The 26,833-nt window shown below is 45.2% G+C and overlaps 1 protein-coding gene across 3 annotated transcripts in view; it reads left to right on the plus strand.

Moving 5' to 3' along the window:
• LOC138733824 (unconventional myosin-Vb-like) overlaps positions 1 to 25,625 on the plus strand; it is a 177,955-nt gene extending 152,330 nt beyond the window's left edge. For 2 of the 3 annotated variants that reach the window (XM_069881306.1, XM_069881308.1), the window contains exons 29-39: positions 913 to 1,010; positions 12,774 to 12,972; positions 14,307 to 14,400; positions 15,599 to 15,742; positions 16,802 to 16,953; positions 17,285 to 17,374; positions 19,623 to 19,773; positions 20,994 to 21,279; positions 23,377 to 23,551; positions 24,667 to 24,747; positions 25,109 to 25,625. In XM_069881306.1, the coding sequence (XP_069737407.1) occupies positions 913 to 1,010; positions 12,774 to 12,972; positions 14,307 to 14,400; positions 15,599 to 15,742; positions 16,802 to 16,953; positions 17,285 to 17,374; positions 19,623 to 19,773; positions 20,994 to 21,279; positions 23,377 to 23,551; positions 24,667 to 24,747; positions 25,109 to 25,261 (1,623 nt within the window). In that variant the 3' untranslated portion in view covers positions 25,262 to 25,625. Of the gene's footprint in view, positions 1 to 912; positions 1,011 to 9,593; positions 9,672 to 12,773; positions 12,973 to 14,306; positions 14,401 to 15,598; positions 15,743 to 16,801; positions 16,954 to 17,284; positions 17,375 to 19,622; positions 19,774 to 20,993; positions 21,280 to 23,376; positions 23,552 to 24,666; positions 24,748 to 25,108 lie in introns of all 3 variants that reach the window. The other variant, XM_069881309.1, reaches the window with a different exon arrangement.
• The last annotated feature ends 1,208 nt before the right edge of the window (positions 25,626 to 26,833 follow it).

A 26,833-nucleotide genomic window follows, 5' to 3' on the forward strand; every position in this document is an offset into this window, starting at 1 on the left:
CACCCAGAGAAGGGGAAGCTCCAGGGAGAACTTAGAGCAGCTTCCAGTAGGGAAAGGGACTCCAGGAAAGTTGGGGAGGGGCTCTCGATCAGGGAGTGCAGGGATAGGATGAGGGGGAACAGTTTGAAGCTGAAAGGGAGGAGAATGAGATGCGATCTTAGGAAGAAATATTTTCCTGTGAGGGTGGGGAGGCCTTGGCCCAGGTTGCCTGAAGCAGTGGTGGCTGCCCCATCCCTGGAGGTGTTCGAGGCCAGCTTGGATGGGGCTTGGAGCCCCTGATCCAGTGGGAGGTGTCCCTGCCCTTGGCAGGGGGTGGAACTGGAAGATCTTAAGGTCCCTTCCATACCATTTTATGATTCTGTGATTCTTCGGCCCTGCACCAAGGTGTGGTAGTCTGAGATGTTCCAAGGGATGTTCTGTGGCAATTGGCTTATTCTGCAAGGAAATGGGATGGAGAAAAAAGAGTTTCTGGACCAAATTCTGCTCACTTGATGCTGAGGCAGCTATAATGTGTTTATGCTGGTGTGTAGGCAGGCAGAGAGCCTGTTTCATCACAGTTATTTGGTAGCTATTTTTAAGAGCCCGTTCTGATGGAAGAGTGCATTTTCTGAAAACTCTTGCTTGGTCTTTTCAATTCACTGCCTTTTCATTTCTCAAGCTTTTGGGGATGTTTTCTATTTCAGACCACACACACCCCTTATCTCCCTCCCAGGTTCACCGCATCCTCCTTGCACCTTCTAATCTCTACTGCTGTCTGTTTGCATGTGTATGAATTCGTATAAACTCTCTGTTATGATGGATACCTTGAGAAGCTCTGTTATGGGTGTTTGGGAGTTGTTCGGTATCAGGATCTTGGAAAGACAGGAAGATGTGCAGGATGTCATGCTGCTGTGTTTTGCATGTTGAATTTAGAAAAGCACCTCCACCAATGCCAGCTGGCCGAACAGTGACAAGCACATCAATCAGGAGGACGCGATCGAAGCCTACCAGGGGATGTGCGAGACGAACCGGTAAGTGTGACTCAAATATTTCCAGCAGCCGGAGGGGCTGACGAAAGTGTGAGAGATGAGATCCGGACCAAAATTAACAACATCTTTTAGACAGTGACCAGCTTCTGGGTTGTGTTCTGGACCTTAGGTCAAGGACAAGCCACAGAGATGGGACCAAAGACGCAGGTCTCCTACTGGGTAAGGAGCCCGTTGTCTTTGGGGCAATGTGTTCCCAAGGGAGGAGAGATACTGGGCAGGAAAGCCAACATGGAAGTGAGCAAAAATGCATTTTGACTTTGCTCCTGGTACATAAATAGCAGCAAGGCTATGATTTGGGATATATCTAAGAGTTATTTATTTCAAGTTAGTCCTCATGCTATGCTGGTAAGACAGCATAGTTCCCCTCTCGTTTTCCCAGAGGCAAAAGCCCCTGATGGTGAACTGAGTTAATGAACACATGCTGTATTTTCTGGCAACACCCATATTATCAGTTTTCTTGCAACTAATGTGAGAGTTGGGAATATTCGTTTGATTACATGTTTCCCACAGTGAGGGTTAATATTGTGAATGTGTGTCTGTGCTTATAGTTGTGAGGCATTAAATCAATCCTTGCAGCTATCCAGGAGGACATCAAATAAAAAAAATCCCTAGTATTTTGCAAGGAGACAAAATTTCATGAATTAAACAGCAAGATAATACATAAAGTAAATATTTCATTGCAAAGAAATTGAATTTTCATCTCCTTCTCTCTTGACAAATACAGAAGTTTGAGGCTTTTTTCCTAAATAATTTGTGTTCAGCAAGCTAGTCAGAAGACCTAACCTTTGTGGATTAAAGGCTTTTGACAACACAGTATACTTTGCCAGTTTCTAAGTTGGTTGCAGAAGGTTGTTAGTAGTCCAGGCCGGGAAAGTCCGTGACTTAATTAGGATTTTATTCATACCTATATGAATATGAGGAAAACATACAAATAAGTTTGAATGCAATATGAAAAATAGTGAAGAGTTGCTTAACGCTTTCAGAGCTGGATGACCAACAAGGTGCAATGGGAAATCCATGTGCCTGGATTGATGTGCAAAAATTCAATGTATGTATACATTGTGCTGTCAACTTCTGTCATCAGGTCTGTGCTGCATGTCCCCCAAATTCCTGCCATAGCATGGGCTGGATTTTCTGAACTTGAATCTATTTTACTTCTTGGGAAAGTCCTAGGAGAACCCATGGAGATCTCCTTGTGTGTGAGCCCGGAGATGGGCTGGCTGAAAGGGGTAGATTCCACATACATTGCATTTAAACATAGCTTAAAACCCTTAAGGGCTCTGCCCACACTAGTACTGCCAGATTTCACTTCAGCCCAGAGACCTGGAGGAGAGGGTTGAGCTGGAGTCCAGGACTCCCATGACACTGGTTTCCCTCCCTGGTCATCATGTCTAGCTAGATCAGGGCCAATGTTTGGCTTTTTTCAGTTTGCTGCCATTGGATATTTACTTTCCTGAAGTGAACTTACTGTTGAAATTTCTGCCTCTCCTGCAGTGTAGAGGTGATGAGATTGATTTAAACATCACCTTTTTGTCAATAACTCAATGGGGCTCAGTGTGCTTCCTGCTGCAGAGGGGTTTTTTTATCACTTAATGAATTCTGTGGATTTTCTTATTTCCTTCCAACTTTCTCCTGGAGCTGTGGACAGTAGTATGGGATGTGAAAACCCATTGTCAAGCAGTGTTAATTACTCACGGAAAAAGACCTGGGGGAGCTGGTCAACAGCAGCTGTACATGAGCCAGCAGTGGCCCAGGTGGCTAAAAAGGCCAACAGCATCTTGGACTGGATCAGCCATGGTGTGCCCAGCAGGAGTAGGGAAGGGATCAACTACTGCACTCGGCATTGGTGAGGCCATGTGTTGAATCCTGGGTTCAATTTTGGGCTCCTCACTACAAGAAAGACATTGAGGGGCTGGAGCACGTCCAGAGAAGGGGATGGAGCTGGGGAAGGGGCTGGAGCCCAGAGGCAGCTGAGGGCCCTGGGGCTTTTTAGTCTGGAGAAGAGGAGGCTGAGGGGAGACCTCATTGCACTTTGCAGCTCCTGGAAAGGAGGTTGTGGTGAAGTGCGTGTTGGTCTCTGCTCCCAAGTGACACTGGATAGAATGAGAGGAAATGGCATGGAGTTGCGCCAGGGGAGGTTTAGATTGGATATTAGAAAAAAATTTCTTCATTGAAAGGATTGTCAGGCATTGGAAGAGGCTGCCAGAGAACTGGTGGAGTCACCACCACTGGAGGGTTCAGAAAACCTGTAGACATGGCACTTTGGGACATGGTTTAGTAGGCACGGTGGTGTTGGGCTAACGGTTGGACTGGATGAGCTTAGAAATCTTTTCCAGACTTAATGTTTCTATGATTCTGTAACCTGTGTTTTCCAGTGGCATGGTTAGTTTGTGTTCAGGTGTTGGTGAAGGAGTTGGAGTCAAAGTAAGAGATGCTGTTTTCATAGGGCCTGCATCTGACCAGGCTGTATCATTGGTCCCCAGCAGTAACTGATATTTGACCATCCTGGAGTGCATGTTTGCTTGCTGTCAGCCTGTTAGGAGACTTCTTCAGCAGTTTCCTGACTTAACAACATCTGCAGTGAGGGTGGAATCACATGGAGAAATCATCAAAAAAATGCTGCAATGATCTTATTTTCCGCAAGAGTACCAATCTCTCTCCTTGCCGTTGCACAGGTGGCTTGCAATTTAAGAAGTCCATGTGGTGAGGCCTTGGTGGTTTTTGGCTTCTTGAGATTTGAGAGGGAAATCTGCAGTCTCGAGGTTCAGTTTCCTATTACCACTCCTGTCTACTTCTCATATGAAGCTTGGCTGGAGCTTGGCTCCTGCAATACAGTAGCAATAGCTCTATCACCCTGATTTTCTGTAGTGATTTATCCAATGGCTCGTTAATCACCAACAGCTTCCCCATTATATGGTTCCTTGTGCATTTGTGTGTATATTTGGTTTATAAACTCTAGGCTGCAGTTGATGGCAGTAAAACAGATGAAAACAAAAGCTTGGGGAGCAGGGATTATTGTATTTGTCAATATAAATTAACATTCCTTCACCCCAGCACAAATTTGCATGTGTACTTATGCAGCTCTATACACAAGTGTGTCAGTATGAGAAATAAAACTGCTTTCTCTTTATAATCTTGATCAATAAATATTTTAATCTAAAGATTTTCTGGCAGAATTGCAAATCCAAAGAGGGATTAATAAGCAAAAGCCGCTTTTTTTCTCACCTGCGCTGCAAGGAGCATGTGCTCCCCTTGCCAGGTTGCCCAGAGAAGTCATGGATGCCCCATCCCTGGAGGTCATAGAATCATCAGGTTGGAAAAGACCTTAGAGATCATCAACTCCAACCGTGCCTGTCTACTACTAAATCATGTCCCCAAGCACCTCATCTACCTGCCTTCTAAACCCCTCCAGGGATGGGGCAGCCTCTTCACCAGCTTTGTTCCTTTCTTTGGACATGCTTCAACCCCTCAATGTCCTTCTTGTAGCGAGGGGCCCAGAACTGAACACAGGATTCGAGGTGTGGTCTCGACAGTGCTGAGTACGGGGGAGAATAACCTCCCTGGACCTGCTGGCCACGCCGTTTCTGATACAAGCCGAGATGCCATTGGCCTTCTTGGCCACCTGGGCCACTGCCGGCTCATGTTCAGCCACTGTCGTCCAACACCCCCAGGTCTTTCTCTGCCAGGCAGTTTTACAGCCACTCTTCCCCAAGCCTGGAGCTGCACGAGGTTGTTGTGTCCCAAGTGCAGAACTCTGCACTTCTCTTTGTTAAACCTCATCCTATTGGCCTCAGCCCATGGATCCATCTGGTTCAGATCCCTCTGTGGAGTCTTCCTGCCATCAAGGAGATCAACACTTCCTCCCAGTTCAGTGTTGTCCACAAACTTGCTAAGGGTGCATTCAATCTCCTCATCCAAGTTGTTGATAAAGATGTGGAACAGGGCTGGACTCAGCACCAAGCCGTGGGGACACCACTGGTGACTGGCCTCCAGCTGGATTTACCTTCATTGATCACGACTCTTTGTGCCCGGCCATCCAGCCATTTTTTAACCCAGCAGAGGGTTTGCCTGTTCAGGCCAGTGGTAGCCAGTTTCTCAAGTAGGATACTCTGGGAACTGTGTCAAAGGCTTTACTAAAGTCCAGATACACCACATTCACCACCTTTCCCTCATCCACTATGCAGGTCACCTTGTCATAGAAGGTGATCAGGTTAGTTTGGCAGGACCTGCCTTTCATAAACCCATGCTGAGTGGGCCTGATCACCTGGTTGTCCTGTACAGCATGTACAGGACACTGTACGTGCTGTACAGGACACTGTACATTTTGATGGCACTCAGGATGACCTGCTCCATGACCTTCCCTGATACTGAGGTCAGACTGACAGGTCTGTAGTTTCCTGGATCCTCTCTCCAGCCCTTCTCCAGTGGAACTTCCCCAGTCAGCCAGGACTGCTGGAAGATGATGGAAAGGGGTTTGGCAAGCACCTCTGCCAGCTCCCTTAATACCCTTGGGTGGATCCCATCTGGCCCCGTAGACTTACAAATACCTAATTTGCCTAGGTCTCTAACCATTTCCTCTTGGATCAAGGGAGCTTTGTTCTGCTTTTCCTTCCTGTCTACTGGCTCATGAGGTTGAGTACCCAGGGAACATCTCACCTTACTATTAAGGACCAAGGCACAGAAGGCATTAAGTACCTCAGGCTTATCCTCATCCTTTGTCACTATTCTTCCCCCTGTGTCCAGTAAAGGATGGAGATTCTCCTTGGTCCTTCTTTTCTTATTGATATATTTGTAGAAGGATTTTTTATTATCTTTGATAGAATGGGCCAATCTAAGTTCTAATTGGTCTTTAGCTCTTCTGATTTTCAAGACCAGGTTGGATGGGACTTTTAGCCACCTATCAGGAGGTGGGAGGTGTCCCTGCCCATGGCAGGGGGTTGAAACTGGGTGGGCTTTAAGGTCCCTTCTGACCCAAACCATTCCATGACAGGACAGGACAAGAGGGAATGGCCTCAAGCTCCGCCAGGGGAGGTTCAGGCTCGACATAAGGAAAAAATTCTTCACTGAAGGGTCATTAGGCAATGGAACGGTCTGCCCAGGGAGGTGGTTGACGCCTTCCCTGGAGGTGTTTAAGGTGTGGGTGGATGAGGTACTGAGGGGCATGGTTTAGAGATTGGTGGGAATGGTTGGACTCGATGATCCGGTGGGTCTCTTCCAACCTGGTGATTCTATGATTCTATGATTTCTTTTCATACCAATACCTCTCGTCCGTTCATCAGTCTCTAACCGAAGAGGATGCTCTTCCACCATTCCAGTCTAACTCGTGGTAAAGCCATGGTCCATCCATGGATCCCTCCTAGCTTCAAGTCGTCATGTCTTGGCTGCTTAGGCTGAGGATGAAGCATGGCCTTATTTTGGTGGGAGACAGACCTTTTGTTTGCTCTATGTCTATATAATCCAGGACTTCTAAATACAGCAGGAGGAAAAAAGGGAAAACTGCCAGGTGCCACTAACCCTGCCCACATAGCGATTCTCTTTTTCCACACCACTCCTGGGGGAAAGCCCTTTGATGCCAGGTCAAGGGAAAGTTTGAATTAAAACCAACCCCTTATATACACAGTGAACTCAGCCTTTTTTTTTTTTTTCCTTCTTGTGACTTTCAACTTTTAAAGAGAAATCATCAAGTTAGTTTCCATCTAATTTTCTGCTTCAGTAACTGAATGTGAAGCTAAGTAAGCTCTTTGTTCCCCGCTTCAGTTCTTGGGATCTTACTTTCAAGCCTGTTTGATCTTGATATAAATGTAGAGTCAACAAAAGACCAGATGGTGATGATGTTAGAGATAATAACCTGGCAGCTCAAAGCAGGTCAGGCTTATTCTTTGAAATTAACTTCTGTGGTTAACTTCCAAGTGATTTCTGTAGATTACATGGCTTCTTTTTCCTGCTGGGTAAGTCCCACCAGCAGTCTCAGTGCAAAGTGAAGGGTTGGCGCTGGCTTCACTTGGAGGATGCTTTTGCAGCTGGAAGAGGCAATCACGCGGAAAGGATTCATATCTCTCCTGACCAACCTCCAACATGTCTCTCCTTATCACCATTTCCCACTCTGTTTTATATCTAATCCGTGTTGTGCATTAGTTTTCCATTTAATTAAAAAAAAAAACAGGCATATCTGTGTTTGAAAGTGAAATGCCCCTTCTTCCTTGTTAAGAGATGATAATTATCTGAAGATGCTAAATTTAACATCTCTGAGGTGTGGTGTACAACCTACTTGCATTACGCTACGGGGAGAAGGAAAAGGAGGCATTTGAGCAGGAATTTCACTCCTTTCCATGAAAGCAGTTTCCCAGCTGCAGGTCACAAACTGCTCCTCCAGACCCATAACTCCAAGATAAGGATAAAGGAGAAATGAGGCTGTGAATAATGTCCTTGCACCTCCTTTCAGGGTTGTTTGAAAGAAGGATTTACACAGCGTTTTAGGAAATTATTTTGGCACATACTAGTTCATCAAATTAGCTAGAAAGGAACCCTAATGACTTCTAATGTCTTGGGTCAATACAAACTTCAAGGAGAACGGAGTCTCAGTGGTTTCTGAGTTGGTGCATGTTGGTGAACATGGACTGAATCCTTATTTCCCAAGGCAGTTTTATCTTAGTATAATGGCACCTCCTTGAGCTCCTTTCCTCATTTACCATGATCGATATGATTTAAAAAGGAAGGAAAAGTAGTTTTCAAGGGAGGTTATTCAGGACAATGCATCTCATGAAAATGCTGCTCATCGTACAAGTTTTCCCAGGTCACTGACGTGTAAACGGTGAGGATCTATCCTGTTGTTTTTTTTGTTGGTTTTCAGTACCTAAGTACACATTCTGTTACGATTATCTGAACCAAAAAAAGACCTTATGAATAAATTTACCCAAATCAGACCAATAAACCTCCCTCCATCTGCCAGCCTACAGACCCTATTGAAGTCTACTATGTATGGATAAAAATAAGGCTCTACATTCATGCATATGACTTTAACAGATGAATTTCTAAATATAAAGCCTGAAATGTTTGCTACTTTTGAGTAGCAACCAGGATGTACAAGCTGTCTGCAGCAGTGAGGCACCTTTTGAGTCCTTCGGTGGCAGGGCTGCAACACCACGTTTCTCACTGCTTTCCTTGTGTGAAAATTAGCTGTAGAAAGCTTGCATGTTGTGCTTTTCCACTTAAACATGCAGACCTTTCCTTGCCAAGGGATTGCGTCTGCTACATCTCTTTTCAAAACGGGAGATGTATATTGCCTTAGTCCTTTTTTTCCCTGAAAGTTTAATGATATATTGTTATTAATTTTTTTTAATGATTAATATTTCCAAACAGAAAAAAATTGTTTTCTAGCTTACATCAAAGCCAAGTAAAATCTCTCTGTAGCAAGTGTTCCTGGTCAAGTTGACTAGCTTACATCATTCATTCATAAAGTGTCCAGCACCTCGTTAAAGAAGATAAATGAGTTTCCTGCCTTTTATAGCTTAAAAAAAAACCCCAAACCCCTAAACCTTGTTAAAAGGAAACTTTCAGTTTTAAAGTGAGATGAGAGTTATATGGGCATTTTTCTGCCTGGATGGATGCAGAGGAGATTTGATTTCATATGGATGTAAGGAAACAAACGGCCAAGGGGTGTTTGGACCAAAGATCACTCTGAAGTAAGGCTGATGTGGTTGATTTGATGACTGAGGAGATCCTTGACTGAAGTAGAAGGAAAAGAATTTATTTTAGACCAGTGGAAGGTGCTGCAGAAGGAAGGAAATGGAGAAACTTGTCTTGAAAATACCTTATTTGTGAGATGTGCCAGAAAGCAGAAGGTCTAGAAGAGGAGTGAGCTGCTCAGGCTATCAGTGTGCATGAACAGTGGTGTCAGCCTGTGTTTGCACCATGGGTTGGAAGTGTATGTGGGCTGTTCCAGCTCAAAAATATCCAGTTTTGGGGTGGGAGTGGGAAGCAAGGAAACCTGTTGGGAGTTGCTAAGGGTCACTCCGTGCTTTCCATTTCACCTCCTCTGTGTTTGAACAGCTCTTCCTTACCCCTCATGCTGACTTCTGCTCTCTCATTTATCCCTCTTGGTCCTTGTTTCTCCTCCCTGGTTTTTAAGCATAAGGTTTTAATGAGGATTTCAGCTAGCGGGTGTGGCATTGGCTTGCCAGCTTTTCTTTGCAATCAAATGAGAAGCGGTTCAGCAATACAGAAAGAGAAACTCAGGCTCTGGCCTCCAGGAGTTGGGCATTTTGGTAAAAACATTAACATCATGGGAATGATGATAACCTGTCAGGAGGTTGGACCGCGAGATCTCCAGTGGTCCCTTCTGCTGGAATGATTTTGGGTTCCTATATTGGCTGCGGTGGGTGGGGAAGAAGGGTCTGCATGAGGACGCATTTCACAGTGGTGGAAAAGAAAATACAACGTAATGAAAGTGTGCTTTAAAAATTAAAAACAAATTAATAAGGGTTCTTTACCTTTTTCCCTTCTATTGCAATTGACCTTTTGTCTTTCTCTGTCCTGTTGTTTCCTTTTTCTGTCCTTTATTTCTAGCAAGACTGAGGACTGGGGGTATCTCAATGAAGATGGAGAGCTTGGCTTGGCTTATCAAGGCTTAAAGCAAGTTGCCAGGTCAAATGCTTTCTTTTTTCCTCCACTGTTTCCCATCCCCCTTTTGCTTGCCCTTTTGTTTCTTTCTCTTCCTCTGCTGTTGTCCTCTATAGGATCTGTTGTCCCCTCTGGGAGCAGCCAGTGGTAGGATATCCAATGAACAAAGGCTGTTGGCATTTCCTCGTTGTTGAAGTGACATTGTTGTCATTAATGCCTGAGCTGTTATTCAGTAAGAATTATGTTACGTTAATAGGAAATTGTGCAATAAAGGTGTTGGGAACCTGTATTCTCCAGGAAGCCGAAAAAAAAAAAAATTAGTTTATTTTTTTCCAAAATTGCACTAGGATACAGCACCTCCCTAAAGCATTCTCTCCCAATCCTTGACACGTCAGAAGTGGAGTCCCTGTGCTTGTATTGTGATGCTGTCTGCTCCTCATGCTTCAAGGGATTGTGCACTTACATCCACGCGGTGCCTATAGGTATAAGGAGAAAGGTGCATGGTGGGCACACAGTGCCATCCTTCCACAGCTCTCCTCATGTCCTGATCTTGTGGGCAAATATCCCATCAGGGCATCATCAAGTGCGCTTGCAGCCCAGAAAGACAGGCGCATCCTGGGCTGCATCCAAACCAGTTGGACCAGCAGGGAAAGGGAGGGGATTCTGCCCCTCTGCTCTGCTCTCCTGAGACCCCACCTGGATTCCTGTGTCCAGTTCTGGAATCCTCAGCACAGGAAGGACATGGAGCTGTTGGAGCGAGTCCAGAGAAGGCCACGAAGACAATCCAAGGGCTGGAGCACCTTCCGTACAAGGACAGGCTGAGAGAGTTGGAGTTGTTCAACCTGGAGAAGAGAAGGCTGCAGGGAGACCTTAGAGCAGCTTCCAGTGCTGAAAGGGGCTCCAGGAAAGCTGGGGAGGGGCTCTCAATCAGGGAGTGCAGGGACAAGACGAGGGGTAATGTTTTAAGCTGAAAGAGGGCAGATTGAGATGATATTTTAGGAAGAAATGTTTTCCTGTGGGGGTGGGGAGGCCCTGGCCCAAGTTGCCCAGAGCAGTGGTGGCTGCCCCATCCCTGGAGGTGTTCAGAGCCAGGTTGGATGGGGCTTGGAGCAACCTGATCCAGTGGGAGGTGTCCCTCCCCATGGCAGGGGGTGGAACTGGATGATTTTTTGATGTCCCTTCCAGCCCAAACCGTTCTATGATTCTATGACACACCAGGGCAGTACCTGCAACCTCTGTGTCTCCTGGGGATGCCAGTGATTGTGTAAGGATCTCTAATGAATATTTAAAGACATAAATGGAGATTAAAGTGAAGAGTGAATTGCCTGTGTTTCTACAGTTGGAAAACATTCTCTTCTGTCTTTTTCTGGAAAATATGAGCACAGACTGGCTTGTTTAGGCCTTCTAAAAACCACAACAATAACAAAAAAAACCCAGCTGGAGAATGATTCATGCTTTCCATCCAGAAATCTTCAATAGAAAGTATACATTCCTTTAAAAAATCCCCAGCAAACAGGGTTTCCTGCAGGGAAAGGGTTCACGGACATGAATCTCTGTGAATTTCCCACTGGACCCAAAATAGTTCCATCTTTTTCCCCACTGGCACACCTCTGTGTCAGTGCATGTCCTGGGTAAATGCTAAACTATTGACACCAGAATCTCCCTCACCTTTGAGGACTGTGATTTGCATCTGATCATCGGATACCAGAGGAGCTGAAGCCCATGAGCCAGGTGTGTGGCTGTAGCGCTGCCCAGGAGAGCACATCCATGCAAGGACATCAGCTTGGTTATCCCCCCCAGGTCCTTCCTTCTCTTTGCCACCATCACCCTATACAGTCTGGGACTAATACTTTGCAGTATCTTGCTTGATGCCTCTTCCTCAGAGTCCTCATACCTTCTGAAGTCACTTAATTCAGTCTTCTTGAAAGAGCTGGTGGAATAAGGAGGTTTCCATTTACCAGATGGTAGAGAATACCCTTAAAAATCAGCTACCATGTTACTTCCCAGGTTTGGCACCATCACTACCCATCAGCATGGATGTGAACAGGAAGGCAGCTGCCATCTCAGTGATGAATCATTCTTCCACTGCATTAACAAAGCAATTCTGGTTTAGCAAATGGCTGGATAATGCGTAAATAAGTGCCTTACCCTTTAGCTGAACATTTGCCCCCGAAGTTGTCTTTGCGCAGAGGCTTAGGGCAAGGCTGGAAGGAGACTTGGTGTAGGTGAAAAGTGGATAGGAGAGAGTGGCAGGACACAAATTATCAGAGAAAAAGCTTGGTACCCACCTAAAAGTGGGAGAAGGACTGGTTTTGGTTGCTTCTGTCAGCTGTGTATTATATTGTTAGCATTAGTTTCTCATGGAGTAGAAGGAAAAAAGTCTTTTTTTCTCCTACTGTTGAAAAGTCCTGATGAAATCAGCAGCAATGATGAAAGCAGGAGCTAATCAAGATGACAGAAAATTGCCTTATGCATAGATTTCTGCAGGTAGTTTATGAATGAAAATTGACAGATATATGCGTATGCTTCTTTTTAAGCAAAGCTAAATCACGGCTCTACAAACAGCTGGAAGGAATTAAGGGTTTCAGCTTCTGCCTTCATTGAAATTCCCAGCAGTAGCAAATGAAGCCTGTGGCAATCCAACCCCACAGAGCTATTTGCACAATACACAGTTCAGTTTTCAAGAATAAGAACTGATATTTGAAAGGGGGTGAGCACAGGAACCAGTGCCCTCAAGCTGAGCTTTTGAAAAACTCTCAGGTGTTGATCTGTGCTGCTTTCTTGCCATGCATTTGCTTTTTGCTCATGGGAAGAGTAAAGGAACACAAGTTTATGATATATTTGCAGAAAAAAGGGAGCTTTTGGTTTTCCCCTCCCCTTTTGTTTTAAAGAAACCTCAAACTTTGGATCTCGTGTCTCTAATTTCAAAAGTACTTAATCTACAGTACAGCAAATCATAGACTAATGTGGCAGTAATAGCCACAGCACCCCTTTGTGCGTCAGTTTTATAGGGAGGTTGACTGGGACAAACTCCCAAGTTGGCTGACTTAGAAGGATCTAAGCTCAAACAGTGGTTACTACCACGATGCCAAAATTGCAGCCTGGCTGGTGTGGTTCTTTTCTCAGGTTGCTGGAAGCGCAGCTCCAGGATGAGAGAAGAGACCATGAAGAAGAGGTAGAAGTTCTGAGAAATGAGATGAGTGCAATGAGAGAAGAGATGGAGAAGCAGCAGCAGACTCTCCTGCAGACCCTGCAGCTGTCTCCAGAGGCCCAATGGAACTTTGGACTTCAGCAAGAAATTACACGTCTCACCAATGAAAACCTGGTAAGAGATGGTACTGAGAACACAGCCTTGGGAATAGGGAAAAAGAAACAGGCTAAGAGAAAGGAAACGTGAGCAGTAGAGGAAGGCACTGCATTCCCTTCCACCCTTCCTAAACTCCCTGCAAGGCCTGTCAGCATCTCCCACTGGTGCATTTGGGAATGCTGGTACTTGGCCTTGCACTGTTGTTCAGTGGATGTATCACTCCCATCGGTACTTTATTTTTTAATCTAAATTTTTTTAAGCCTGTCTACTTTGTGGCACTGTCCACCAGATGAGATCGCTGAAGTTCAGCCTGGAGAAGAGAAGGATCTGGGAAGACCTCAGAGTGGCCTTCCTGTACCTGAAGGGGCTCCAGGAAAGCTGGGGAGGGAGTTTTTACAAGGGTCTTGAGTGACAGGTTGAGAGGGAATGGCTTTAAATTGGAAGGAGGAAGATTTCAATTAGACATTAGAAAGAAATTCTTCACGCTGAGGGTGGGGAGGCCCTGGCCCAGGTTGCCCAGAGAAGTCATGTCTGTCCCATCCCTGGAGGTGTTCAAGGCCAGGTTGGATGGGGCTTGGAGCCCCTGATCCAGTGGGAGGTGTCCCTGCCCATGGCAGGGGGGTTGGAACTGGATGGACTTTAAGGTTCCTTCCAACCCAAACCATTCTGTGATTCTAAGTCACCGGGGACCCCTACCCTCTGTAATGTTGCACAAAGGCAGCACCATCCTTTCTTCTTACTTGCATTTATTTGGTGTAGGGAGGGCAGTTGACACTCGAAAAGATGGCCTGGCTGATCATAAATTTCCTTTCTCATCTCCTGTATCTGTGTGCAAGGTATAGAGTGAACATTGCCCCCTCCTAAATTCCAGTGAGGGCTGCTTGCCTTTCTCAACAACTCTAGTCTCTAAATAGAGATGGAACTGTTTAAATATGATTGACAGCCTAGAGTAAAATGATTTGGCTGGCATGTTGTGAGTGTTGCCTGTTGTAGACTACTTCCAGAAAACGCAAGCACACAACATCCACAGTCTTTGCAGGTCTAGGACAACCCTATGTGGGGACAATTCTCCACAGGGGCAACCCTAAGCCTAAACTTAACTCTATACTCTAGTGGCTCCCAGGGACAGTTGTCCTCACAGAAAGTTGTCCCTTCCCAATCTTTGCGGTATAGTTAAGAGTCTCTGTGGTATATCCAGAAATAAGACGGCTATTCTTCTTTAAAGATGCTCACACCATGCAGTAGTGGTGCATAGACCACGTTGCCAAATTACTGCAGCTTCAAAATCACCCCAGATGAGCTGGTTTGGGATTTATTTTTCGTTTTAACCCAATGCTTCTTCTGTTTTTCAGGATCTTAAAGAATTGCTGGAGAAGTTGGAAAAGAACGAAAAGAAGCTGAAGAAGCAGCTGAAGATTTACATGAGGAAGGTCCAAGATTTTGAAGGTGACCTGGCTGTTGGTAGACACTGGGGTTGGGGGAAGAGCATTCTGGTTTCACTCCTTTAGCCAGCCTGGGAGAGCTGCATGCTCTTTTGCTTGCTATTAAAGTAAGTCTTTGTTCATTCTGGCACGCTGAACTAGCACTGAGCTCATCATTGGTGTGACAGCAGGGAACGAAAGTCCATATGAAGCTCCTGGGTCATGCTTAGGTTGCCGTTGAGCAAATACAGCTGCGCTGCTGTAGCTTTAGCTCGTTAGTTGAACGTGGTAAACTTGGAAAAGGGTCTATGAAGCGATGAAGGGCAAGTGTTTGCTGGAGACATTGGTCTGTATACCTATACAGGTATATCAGGGTTTGGAGGGAATTTAAGAAACTTTTTTGCTTTCCTTGCTGTCAGTATTGTGATCCAAGGAGAGATACAAAGAGGAGGCCAGTGGGCTAGGAGGCAACTGCTCTGATCTGGCTACTTTGGGAGCGATGAAAAGCACTTAGGATTACAATACTTAAGTATGCTCTGCTTGATCAGAAAACACCTTGAATGTGGCATCTCTGTTGTACAGAAGGAGCTCCTCATTCTCTGCAGACGCCATGATTAATCACATAACCTTGTTTTCGTGAGCTAATTTCTGAAAACTAGGCATTAATGAAATGAAGCTGAATAACTGGAGGGTTTCCACCACTAGCACAAATGGTCTCTGTCAGGGGAATCTGCATGCAGCCAGCTGCTGTTTACTGCAGTACTGGCACACTGGTCTCCTGTTTTATTAAACCTATGTGGTAGCGCAGTCCTCCATGGTGTGCCACCACGGTCCTTCAGCTCTACAGCCAGCCAGAAGACATGATGTGTAGGTATTTTTTCACTGCCTGGCTGTTTTTTTCCCCTCTGTGAAAATGATACACTAAAAAGCTTGCTGTAGAGTCACTGCCTTGTAGCCTGTGGTTCCTTGGAAAATAAAATATGACTTCATCTTTACCTCTTTAGGTCCAACTCTTGCTCTCTTTCTTTCATTCAGAGTCACAGCTACTGCTGACCAGTAATTCAAGAACTAGTTCTTTATGTTTTTATAAGTCTCTTGATGCTGGTGACATTATTGGAAACTATATATGATGCTTCATCATGGTGTCTCCTCTAAGTCCAGCGGAGGCTGTGAACAGTTCTCAATCACCAGGTGCTACCTTTCGTGCTCTTTTCGTTTCACAGCATCCCAAGCCACGGTACCAGAAGAGAGGAGGCAGCATGAGCACAACATGCAAGTTGCTGTCCAGAGAAAGGAGAAACATTTTCAGGGCATGTTGGAATATTGTAAAGAAGATGAGCCACTCCTCATCCAAAACCTCATTACAGGTGAGGGACTTGCTCTGCTCCTGTCCCTGGCTTCTTCATCTCTTGCCTGAGAGTGTTTGTAAACTTCTTATCTCAAGATAGACAAATAGATCTCTTCCAATTAATCCCTTCTGGGACTGCATGTTTATGGTGATGGCAATTTTGGTAGGTTAAGCAGCACAGCACTAAGCAGATAGACCAGGATGGATAAAATCCTTAGGGATAGGAAACAATGAAAAATGCAATAAGGAGGCTGCAGTTTTTAGAGTAGGCAGGAACCAGCTCAGCTTGATATGATCTAGTGATAGATGGGGAGGGGACAGCAAGAGATAGACCCTGGGGATTTTGCACAGCAGAGGAACAAAGGTGGCTTAGTTTATGTGACATGTGATGGTAATTGCAATGGATAATAAACTTTTACACTGGAAGGTCTGATCAGAATTACTGCCAGCATCCTGTTATTCAACACTGTTAGAGAAGTCATGCTTCCCTGGCTATGTGTTAGTATTTACCATCACTCTCTAATGCTGGCAGAGTCTAATGAGGATCTAAAAAGTATGTAATGGGCAGTGCTAGCCTGTTGCTGTGGTCTTTGAAGTTCCCCTGTTCAGAGGATGCAAATTCCCACAGCTGCCATTAGGATTCAGTATCTTGAGGGAAAGTGTGATTTAGCGAGTCATGAATTCAGAGCTGAGGGTTATAACCTGTGGGAGGTATTCCTGAAAGCTTCAGGGAGCTTTTCTAAGGTGGTTTGTGTGCTGCCTGAATAGGCTTTTACATAGAAAAGAAGATCTAGTGCCACCTGTGCACATCTGTGCGTCACAGTGTTACAAATTTTGCTGCAGACTGTGCTGCCCTTCCTGGTATTGTGTGTTGGCAGGCTCCAGCAGATCCATCTGTGCTGTTGTTGGACTGCTGGTTCTGTGTCCACGCTGTAGAGAGGGGTGCAAATTGCCAAAATCTCAGCTTCCCCAGGGCTAGAGGAGGTGGGTTCACCTGGTTATGTATCCAGCTCTGGTGTTCCCTCTGCAGTCAGTGAATTTTTAAGAGTATTTAAAAAGAAAATACCAAACCTTCTAGATCTGAAGCCCCAGGCAGTGTCTGCTACTGTTCCCTGCCTTCCTGCCTACATCCTCTACATGTGCATCAGACATGCAGATTACATCAGCGATGACCAGAAAGTGCACTCCTTGCTCACCTCCACCATCAATGGCATCAAGAAAGTGCTGAAGGTAGGTGTGTCTTTTGTCTTGGGGTTGAGATGTTGTAAGATGGGGGTTATAACCATGTTAAAGTGTGTGAAATTCAGCACTTGTAGTCATTTTCAAACCAAATCACTCTTACAGCTTCCCTTTATAGAAGAACCAGGAGAATGATGGACTAGGAATAAAATTGTTTGCATTTGCAGTTTAGAAAAAATGTTTGCAAGAACAAATGGCAAATACTGCCCCTCTGCAGGGAGTTTTCTGACCTAGGTGTGGAAACTTCAGATCATTGTGTCTTGCTATGCTTGCTTCCCCCAGCAAAGGATGTCTCTCACATGTTCTAATTTTACTCCTCCAGAAACACAACAATGACTTTGAGATGACGTCGTTTTGGCTGGCAAATACTTGTCGCCTTCTACACTGTTTGAAGCAGTACAGCGGAGATGTGGTAAGAAACTCATCACTGATCTTGAGCATTCTAGAATTAATCCAGGAAGGGTCTTTAGGTCTCCTGGGTCTGGTGGCTTCCCACTGGCGATGACATGGGGTCATCTCTGACTTTCCTGTTTTGTTTATTTGGGTATGGCATGAGGCAACTCCTAATAGAGGTTCATGGGGCATTGCATGGAGATAAGATATTTGAGAGCTGAAACCAGGACCCTCACGTCATAACAGTGAAGGAAGGGACATCTAAATGAGCTCTTAGGGAGAAATGTTTTCTTGTGAAGGTGGGGAGGCCCTGGCCCAGGTTGCTCAGAGAAGTCATGTCTGTCCCATCCCTGGAGGTGTTCAAGGCCAGGCTGGATGGGGCTTGGAGCAACCTGATCCAGTGGGAGGTGTCCCTGCCCATGGCGGGGGGTGGGACTGGATGGGCTTTATGGTCCCTTCCAACCCAAACCATTCCATGATTCTGTGACACCAACATCATCTGACTAATACCCTGAATATTTTGAATTTCATAGCCTACCAAGCACTTTGATTTGTCTGAAGAGGGGATTTCCTACTGGTAGGCTGTTTTGAAGGCTGTGCCCCTGGTTTTAGTAGGTGCTGCTGCTATTTTTAAACCAAGATTTTGACAGGGAAAAGCTGTTCAAAATCTTACAATTTTATTCTGAATATTTCTACTGTTCTTTTCCTGTTCTGTTCAACTAGTTCAAAATAACCACGCTTTGAGAGAGCAAAAATGCATATTTATAATGTAAGATTTTGGAAAGAAAACCTCTCATTTCTTGCCACCTCAGTAATACTTCACAAGTTGAAATAAGTTTTATTATAGCTGATCCCTTTTGACAAAATCAGATCACTGTCTTCATAGTACCTTACACGCTGCCATCCTTAAAGCTATGAGTTCTGGGTATTAAAATTTTCAACATAGTCAAATTATGCCAGTTTTTAGTTAGTCTCAATATTGAGCAATCAAGCTTTGAGATTAAAAAAAAAAAGAAATCATGGAATCAAATTAACTATTCAGGTCATTCACAAGATAATGACTGGTGTGCAAAACCTCAGTGCTGCACTTCCAGAATTAAATTAAAAGGAAAATAATTTAGATAAGACTCACTGATAGTTATGCTCCTGTTTGCCCTCTTCTGCCTGGATAACAGCATTGCATTTAAAGATCTTCCCCAGAAAACCAACAGGGTAAAAAAACCCAACAACCTAAGCTTAAATTTCACATTCTTTGCCATGATTTACTGTTAAATTAACCAGCTATTTGCACATTCAGTTGGTAATTTGGTGCAAAAAAAAAAAAACAAACAGAAAGGAAAAATAATTCCAAGCAGTTTCAAAACCACTGTTCTCTTTAGTTTGAAATCCAATCTGTTATTAAGAAAACAGGTTTAAAGGAAAACCACAAACTAAATGCAAATCTTGCAGCACAAAGAACACAAAGCTATTTCATTAGTCAGAGAAAATGATAAAATCTGAAGTCAGCTGAAACTGTACATGTTGTATTTTTCTGTTTTGCCAGTCAGCAAGCAATAAAAAAGTTGTGTAGCTTTCATTTTGACACCAAATTGATAAAACCATATGAACAGGCAGTTAAAGTGTCTGTGTTAATTACAAAATCAAGTTAGATCAATTTACTTCTGCCAGCAAAATTAGCATTAATATCTGAGCCCAGAGCTCAGGGCTTCAGCATCCATTTACAGGATCAGAGGTGAGCTGGTGCTTCAGCAAAAGGCATGGAATAAATTCATCTGCTTGGACAGATTTCTGAACTTCAGATCAGTTTAAGATTTTATCAAAGCATAGCATGTGGTTATCATTGTTGGTTTTTTTCATTTTCTAATATCTTAATCTCAAAATATCTGTTTCCTATAAATAACTGCAACTCATAGACATAAACAAATAGCTAAAAGAACTTTCTCAGTGGCTGAAATGTCATTTTCTAGTTCATGTATGTATTGTAATTAATACAAGTGTTCCTCCTTGCTAAAGGTAAAATGAAAAAAGCTTACTGCTTAATGATGCTTTTCTTCAAAAAGCAGCCCTCTAGTAATAATTTATGAACACATGGCTGAGTAATTCCAAGGTGATTTATGAATCTTGATCTTTTCTGTAATGGAGTAAAAATGTACTTTGCTAACATCTGGATATATTACACTCTTAAGGATTTTTTTAATACAGTCATTTTACTGGACCATAAATAGTTGGAATAATGAAACCAGGAGTTTTAATTTCCTTCTGTTCAGGGCTTCATGACACAAAACACACCTAAGCAGAATGAGCACTGTCTGAAGAACTTTGACCTGACCGAGTACTGCCAGGTGCTGAGCCACCTCTCCATCCAGATCTACCAGCAGCTCATTAAGGTAGCAGAGGGCATTCTCCAACCCATGATCGGTGAGTGCGCAGTATGTTAGCTTTTAGGAGGGCATTTTTTTTTGCTGAAATTGTGTCCTCTGAGTGTTTTTGAGACCTTTGTACAGTGCTAACATGACTTGTTCCCAAAGGAAAAGACTGCAGTTGGTTGAGAGGCATAGGTTTCAAAAAAACCTGTTGGGTTTGGAGCAGGTCCTTAAGTTGGCAGTGACCTGAATGAGTTTTTATTTTCCTCTGTCATAGAAACTAATAGTGATGAGGTCTTTTTTCCCCCATAATAGAAAATTCCTTCTTTCTTTCTACTGAAGATGTAGTGACAGGGATCTAGGACAACTCTCCACAGGGACAAATATCTGCAGGCACAACTCTAACCCTGGCCCCAAGTCTAACAGCTCCCTGCAAAAAGTTGTCCCTTTCCAAGAAGCAGAGGTAAGGTGGTGCTGGTGGGTCCTTAGGAACAGCATTCCCCTCCAGACAAGATTCATAGTTTAGGTTTTTATGGGTGGAAATGCTCGTTGTGAGGGAGGTGAGAGACTAATAAATTTTGCAAGGATGAGTGAGTATAAGAAGAGTTACCTCCTTAGCTAAATCTGTCCTCCCCCCTGCTAAGCTAACTGAGGAGCTGTTCTCAGTACTTTATATTTTCTAGGTGCTGGTATTTTCCTTGAGCTTCCATCCTGGACTCCTCTATATCTGGGACTCCTTCCCTTCAACCTCCAAACATCATTGCATTAATTCTGACTGTATGTGACAGTGTCACTGTCTGCCATCACTACCTGTACCTCCTGCTCCTTGCAGAAAGTTCTCCCGTCCCTTCTTTCAGTTAGTCAGGCTGCAAGAATTCTATTACCTTTAATCTACCTTCATTTCTTCATTAATTGAGCCAATTAATGACTCTAACTGCAGAATTCAAGGCTCTGTGGTGGGTACAGAGGGAGAATAGATTACAAGTCAAAGGAGAGATGTTCCCTTTTTCTACAGCAAGGTAAGTGATCTTTGTGTAGTAACACCAAAGTAACACATGTTCTTACAGGTATGTTGTGTGCTTCAGCTATTTCCTTTTATCCAGTAAACTACCAATTTGTGGATCTGTCCTGCTTTTAGACCTTCCAGCATCCACTGTGTTGTATCACTGAGACTGATGCATGTTTATGACTGTCCACAGAGGGATCAGTTCTTACCTCTGCTGACTAATAGGGGGATGCAGGCTTTCTTTAGCTGATTTTTTCCTGCCTTTTCAGTGTCTGCTGTGTTGGAGAATGAGAGCATACAAGGGCTTTCTGGTGTCAAACCAACGGGCTACAGGAAACGCTCCACCAGCATGGCAGATGGTGACACTTCCTACAGCTTAGAAGCAATCATTCACCAGCTGAATGTATTCCATGGCATCATGTGTGCCCAGGGTATGGACCCAGAGATCATGCAGCAGGTCTTCAAGCAGCTCTTCTATATGATCAACGCGGTTGCCCTGAACAACCTCCTGCTAAGGAAGGATATTTGCTCATGGAGCACTGGCTTGCAGCTAAGGTGGGACAGGGGCTTAGGGTGGGTGTGTGCCTACTTAAGGAAGTTTTGTTAATTTATAAGGTGTTGGAAAATATGAAAATAGTAACCAGTAGCTTGAGGTAGGTGATCTTCCCGCTCTACTGTGCTCTCGTGAGACCTCACCGGGAGCCCTGTGCTTGGTTCTGGAGTCCTCAGCACAGGAAGGACATGGATCTGTTGGAGTGGGTCCAGAGGAGGCCACAGAGAAGATCCGAGGGCTGCAGCACCTCCCGTACAAGGACAGGCTGAGAGAGTTCGGCTTGTTCAGCCTGGAGAAGACTCTGAGGAGACCTTAGAGCAGCTTCCAGTGCTGAAAGAAAGTACAGGAAAGCTGGGGAGGGGCTCTTGATCAGGGAGTGCAGCAATATGATGAGGGATGCTTTAAAGCTGAAAGAGGGGAGTCTGAGATGAGATCTTGGGAAGGAATGTTTTGCTGTGAGGGTGGGGAGGTCCTAGCCCACGTTGCCCAGAGCACTGGTGGCTGCTGCTCCATCCCTGTAGGTGTTCAAGGCCAGGTTGGATGGGGCTTGGAGCCCCTGATCCAGTGGGAGGTGTCCCTGCCTATGGCAGGGGACTGGAACTGGATGGGTTTTGAGGTCCTTTCCAACTCAAAGCATTGCATGATTCTGTGATCATGAAATGCAATGGTGTAAGTAACGGGAGAAGCTGGATTCAGCAGAAGCCTGACACAGTAGCAGTTAAAACTAACCCCCATTGTGTAATGCCTGCGGAATGCCATTTGCTGTGCTGCTTGTGAATTAAACGCATGTTATGGTAATTGTCTCTGAGGTGGGCTTGCCACACCCTTGCACAGCCCAAAGGCTACACCGAGTGAATGCAGGATGGCTTGCTCTTTGCGGTGGAGCAGTCTCCACGGTCTCCTCCCACTGCCATGCCTGCCAGTTTTGAAGTAGTATCGAAGCCTCCAGTTCTTCAGGGTGGATCTTAAAGACAAACCCCTGTTGTTATGTCAAATGCTCTGGCTTCTCGTCAGCTGCAGGCAAGTGGCAGCATGGACCTAGAAGAGCGACAAAGCTGGTGATGGATCTGGAGAACAATTCTTATGAGGAGCAGCTGAGGGAACTGGGGTTGTTTAGCCTGGGAAAGAGGAGGCTGAGGGGAGACCTCATCACTGTCTACAACTGCCTGAAAGGAAGTTGCAGAGAGGTGGGTGTTGGTCTCTTCTTCCAAGTGACAGGTTATAGGATGAGAGGGAATGGCCTCAAGCTGTGTCAGGGAAAGTTCAGATTGGACATTAGGAAAAATTTCTTCACAGAAAGGATTCTCAGGCGCTGGCAGAGGCTGCCCAGGGAGATGGTGGAGTCCCCATCCCTGGAGGTGTTTAAAGGATGGGTAGATGAGGTCCTTACGGATACAATTTAGTAGTGGACAGGTACAGTTGGACTTGATCTCAAAGGTCTTTTCCAACCTAACGATTCTATGATTCTATGATCTGCTGGGCTGGGATCAGCCTGCTGTCTTAGTGTAGTGAAAATAAGGATTGCAATGTGAAAGGACAGTGAGTGCAAACCTGCCAGAAAGGGGTCATGGATATTTATCAGCCCTGACATAAATCTATCAACTTCCTTCTCAGTGTAAATTATTTAAACCTTCATTTTGGTACCCTTTCTCCTTCCTATACTGGATCATTTGCTTTTTGCCTTTGAGCCTGGGAGTGGGCAGAGGCAAAGCCACTTTTGTGTAGGTATTTTCAAAGGCAGCTGAGTACCTTCCAGAAACTTTTTAGCATCTAAAAGCTTGTTAAAAGATTTTAAAATATTTTAATTGACTTTTGAAACTTGAACTTATCTGAATGCTGTAGAAAAGCATGTTCCTTGTGCTGTTCAGCTGTGACATGGCTCATCTATTTCCAGGAGGCACAGGGTATAAATTTTGCATTGAGTTGTTGAGTATTAAGCTTTGGTCTGGTTGTCTTGTGTTGTGTCTGTCATAAATATGCATAAAAAAAGCCACATATACCAGCACTGTGACATATCTTGAGTCTTGCAGAGGATATTTGAGATGCTGCACCTTATCTCTTGGCTCTCAGCTCATGTCTTATCTTGGTTACTTACTCAGGTTTAACATAAGCCAGCTGGAAGAATGGCTGCATGAGAAGAATCTGCAGCAGAGTGGAGCAGCAGAGACTTTGAAGCCCTTGATTCAGGCAGCACAGCTTCTGCAGCTGAAAAAGAAAACCTCAGAAGATGCCAAGGCCATCTGCTCCTTGTGCACATCGCTGACGACGCAGCAGGTAGGGAAAGGGTAGAGATTTACACCAGGAGGTATTGATCATTGAAGGATTGGAAAAGGGTGGTCTCCTGGTGCCAGCTCTTCACTGCCCAGACTCAGCTGGCCATTTCCACTGTGAGGACAACTTGTCCTTGTCGAGACTTATGTTTGGTACCAGTCCCTGTCAGAAGTGGTCACTGCAGTGGCTCCTCTCTTACGTTGCTGCTGATGGCACTGAAGCTCCACCAAGAACGTTCAAAGATGAAACCCAGCCCTGAGGAGTTTGTGGTATCAGTCAGACTCTTCAGATTTTATTAGAGGTGATCATAGGGTCACAGAATTGTCTTGGCTGGAAAAGAACTTTAAGATCTTTGAGTCCAACTGTAAACTGAACTCGGCCAACTCCACCACTAACCATGGCCTTAAGCACCGAATCTCCACTCCTTTTAAATCCTTCCAGGGATGGTGACTCAACCTACTTGTTGCCTTTTGTCAGGATCTAACCTGGCTAGGTCTGCAGGATGCCCAGCAAGGACTCATATTTGGGGCAAGGATATTGAGAGCAGCCCACCTAGGCTGGCTGGATCTGACCTTAAACTTCGAGGCTCCTCTCCAGGAGAATACAAACTTGAGGGTTTTGCTGCTGGATTGCCTGGGGCCCCAATCTGATAATGTCATAGGAAGGGAGAAGTGAGAGGTTATCTCAAGTGGTTCTTCAAGGTCCTTTTTTCTGTATCTCCATCTCCCTGTCTTGAACGTGTGTTCTTGAGAGAAGCTGAGAGTGGGTAGAGGAGCAGGAGTGAGGGAACATCAAGTGTTGTAGAGGTGACATCAGAAGTACTGGAGAGCGTCACCCATGTGCCAGCTGAGTGGAGTGCCTGTATTAATCTGTTGTTCAAGTCTATTCCAAGTTTACAAACGTTTCCATAAGAAGTGACTTTGACAGGTCCATAGAGGCTTGACACACCTCACAGCAGGCAGAGGAACACCAGGATGATACTTGTGCTACTTCTGCTTCTCAGTAGAGTCATGGGAGACTTGTTATGGCCATATCAAGGCAAACTGTTACTGGTCCTTTGTATGCTGGAAAAGTCTGGCTTCTTACGACTGTCTGTAATCTTATTTTGTTTTCAACAGATTGTAAAGATACTTAATCTCTACACTCCTCTGAATGAGTTTGAAGAACGTGTAACAGTAGCTTTCATACGAAACATACAGGTAAATTAAAGGGCTGCAAAGTGGAGGGGATAGTACTAAAGGCACTTATTAAATCTTTACCAATTCAGGCATTTGTAACAGGTATGCTGCTGCAAGTTGTGTGTCTTGGTTCCTGGTCATGTAGAAAAAGTAGCCAGGTTCTTCTCAAGCGCTGCTTTCTACAGTCTGTGTAGAAGTTCCTGTAAGTATTTGCTCAGAGGAAGGCTGCTGCAAGAGAGAACAAAATAGTTCTCACTGGTTTTAGCAATATCTCTAAAATTGTGTACATTCTCAAGCCTTTGATGATGTTACATATCATGACAAACGCAAAGAAAAGGCAGAAGCTGATACTAAATTTGTTTTCTTCTCCCACACCTCATAGATGTACTTGCAAGAGCGGAATGACCCGCCGCAGCTGCTGCTAGACTTCAAGCACATGTTCCCAGTTTTGTTTCCCTTCAACCCATCCTCCATAACCATGGACTCGATTCATCTCCCCGCTTCTCTCAACTTAGAATTTCTCAATAAAGTCTGAAGAAAGTGTAATCAAGCCCACCTCTCCTACCCAGAGACCTCCTGAGAAGAAAGAAAATTCATGAAAGGAATCTAAGGAGCTCTTCAAACATGGACCAAACAGGTTTATGGAAGAACCGATACACAGTAATAAATGCTCCTGGTACAGATGAGCATCATCCTGATCCCTACTGCTGCCTTTCCCTGTGCTTTTAAAAGTCAAAACCATTCATCTAGTGGTGTTCTTAGACATCTTACATGGCCTGTATCAGAATCTCATGCATAGAGAAGACATGCTAAGGCCACCCAGTTTAATATTTAGGAATCTGTAACTGTAAACTACACGTTTGTTTATAGAAAAAATGCTTGTGATAGTCACTGTGCTATTCAACTGGGGATTAAAAAAATCTGTGAAATAAACACTTTTGAAATAATGATGACTTGGAGCTGCTCCTGGGGATCTAGGGATGGATGGGAGCTGCCCTCAGGGATCCAGGGATGGATGGGAGCTGCCCTCAAGATCCAGGGATGGATGTAAGCTGCCCTCAGGGATCCAGGAATGGATGGCAGCTGTCCTCGGGTACTCAGGAATGGATGGGAGCTACCCTCAGGATCCAGGAATAGATAGGAGCTGCCCTCAGGGATCCAGGGACGGATGGGAGCTGTCCTCGGGGATTCAGAAATGGATGGGAGCTGCCCTCAGGGATCCAGGGATGGATGGGAGCTGCCCTCAGGGATCCTCCCTCCCGGTGCGCAGCCGATTCGCCAAATCCCACCGCGCCTTTTCCCGGCGACGAGCGAGAAACCGAGGGAAGGGCAAACGCAATAAAATAAATGATGATGATGATGATAATAATAATAAAAAAATCCTTAATTCATTTCTTCAGGAACCCCTGAGCCAGTTCGCAATCGCCGCCCCTCCCCTGCGTGTCGAGTGTGCGGCGCGGGGGCGCGGGCGCGACCATGGCGCTGCTGAGGGGTGAGGGCCGGGCGGGCGGCGGGGCTGGGGAGGACACCAGCCCCTCAGCAGGGCCCCGGGGGCACGGGGTGGGCGTTTGGGGTACGGGCCGGGGGTGGGGGAGCCCAGGGGTTGGGGTTTGGTGGGGTGGGACCCACATTGTCCCGTGGAATTCCAAAGGGGAGCTTTGGGGGTGTCCCTGTCCCTGCTGGGTGGGAATAACCGCGGCCTTTGGGGAACGGGGGGGGGGGGGGCACAGCGTTCCCTGGTTGTGTGTTGGGTGTTTCCGGGGTCCTGTGTCCTGTTCTGGGATCCCCAACAGAAGAAGGAGATGGAACTGCTGGAACGGGTCCAGAGGAGGCCACGGAGGTGATGAAAGGGCTGGAGCCCCTCTGCTCTGAGGACAGGCTGAGAGAGTTGGGGTTGTTGGTTGGACTCGGTGATCCGGTGGGTCTCTTCCAACCTGGTTATTCTGTGATTCTGTGTGATTCTGTTCAACCTGGAGAAGAGAAGGCTCTGCGGAGAACTTAGAGCAGCTTCCAGTGCTGAAAGGGGCTCCCAGAAAGCTGGGGAGGGACTTTTTACAAGGGCCTGGAGTGATGGGATGAGGGAGAATGGCTTTAAATCAGAAGTGGG

This window comes from Phaenicophaeus curvirostris, assembly GCF_032191515.1.
Source record: "Phaenicophaeus curvirostris isolate KB17595 chromosome W unlocalized genomic scaffold, BPBGC_Pcur_1.0 scaffold_35, whole genome shotgun sequence".
In the NCBI taxonomy this organism is placed as follows: Eukaryota; Metazoa; Chordata; class Aves; order Cuculiformes; family Cuculidae; genus Phaenicophaeus; species Phaenicophaeus curvirostris.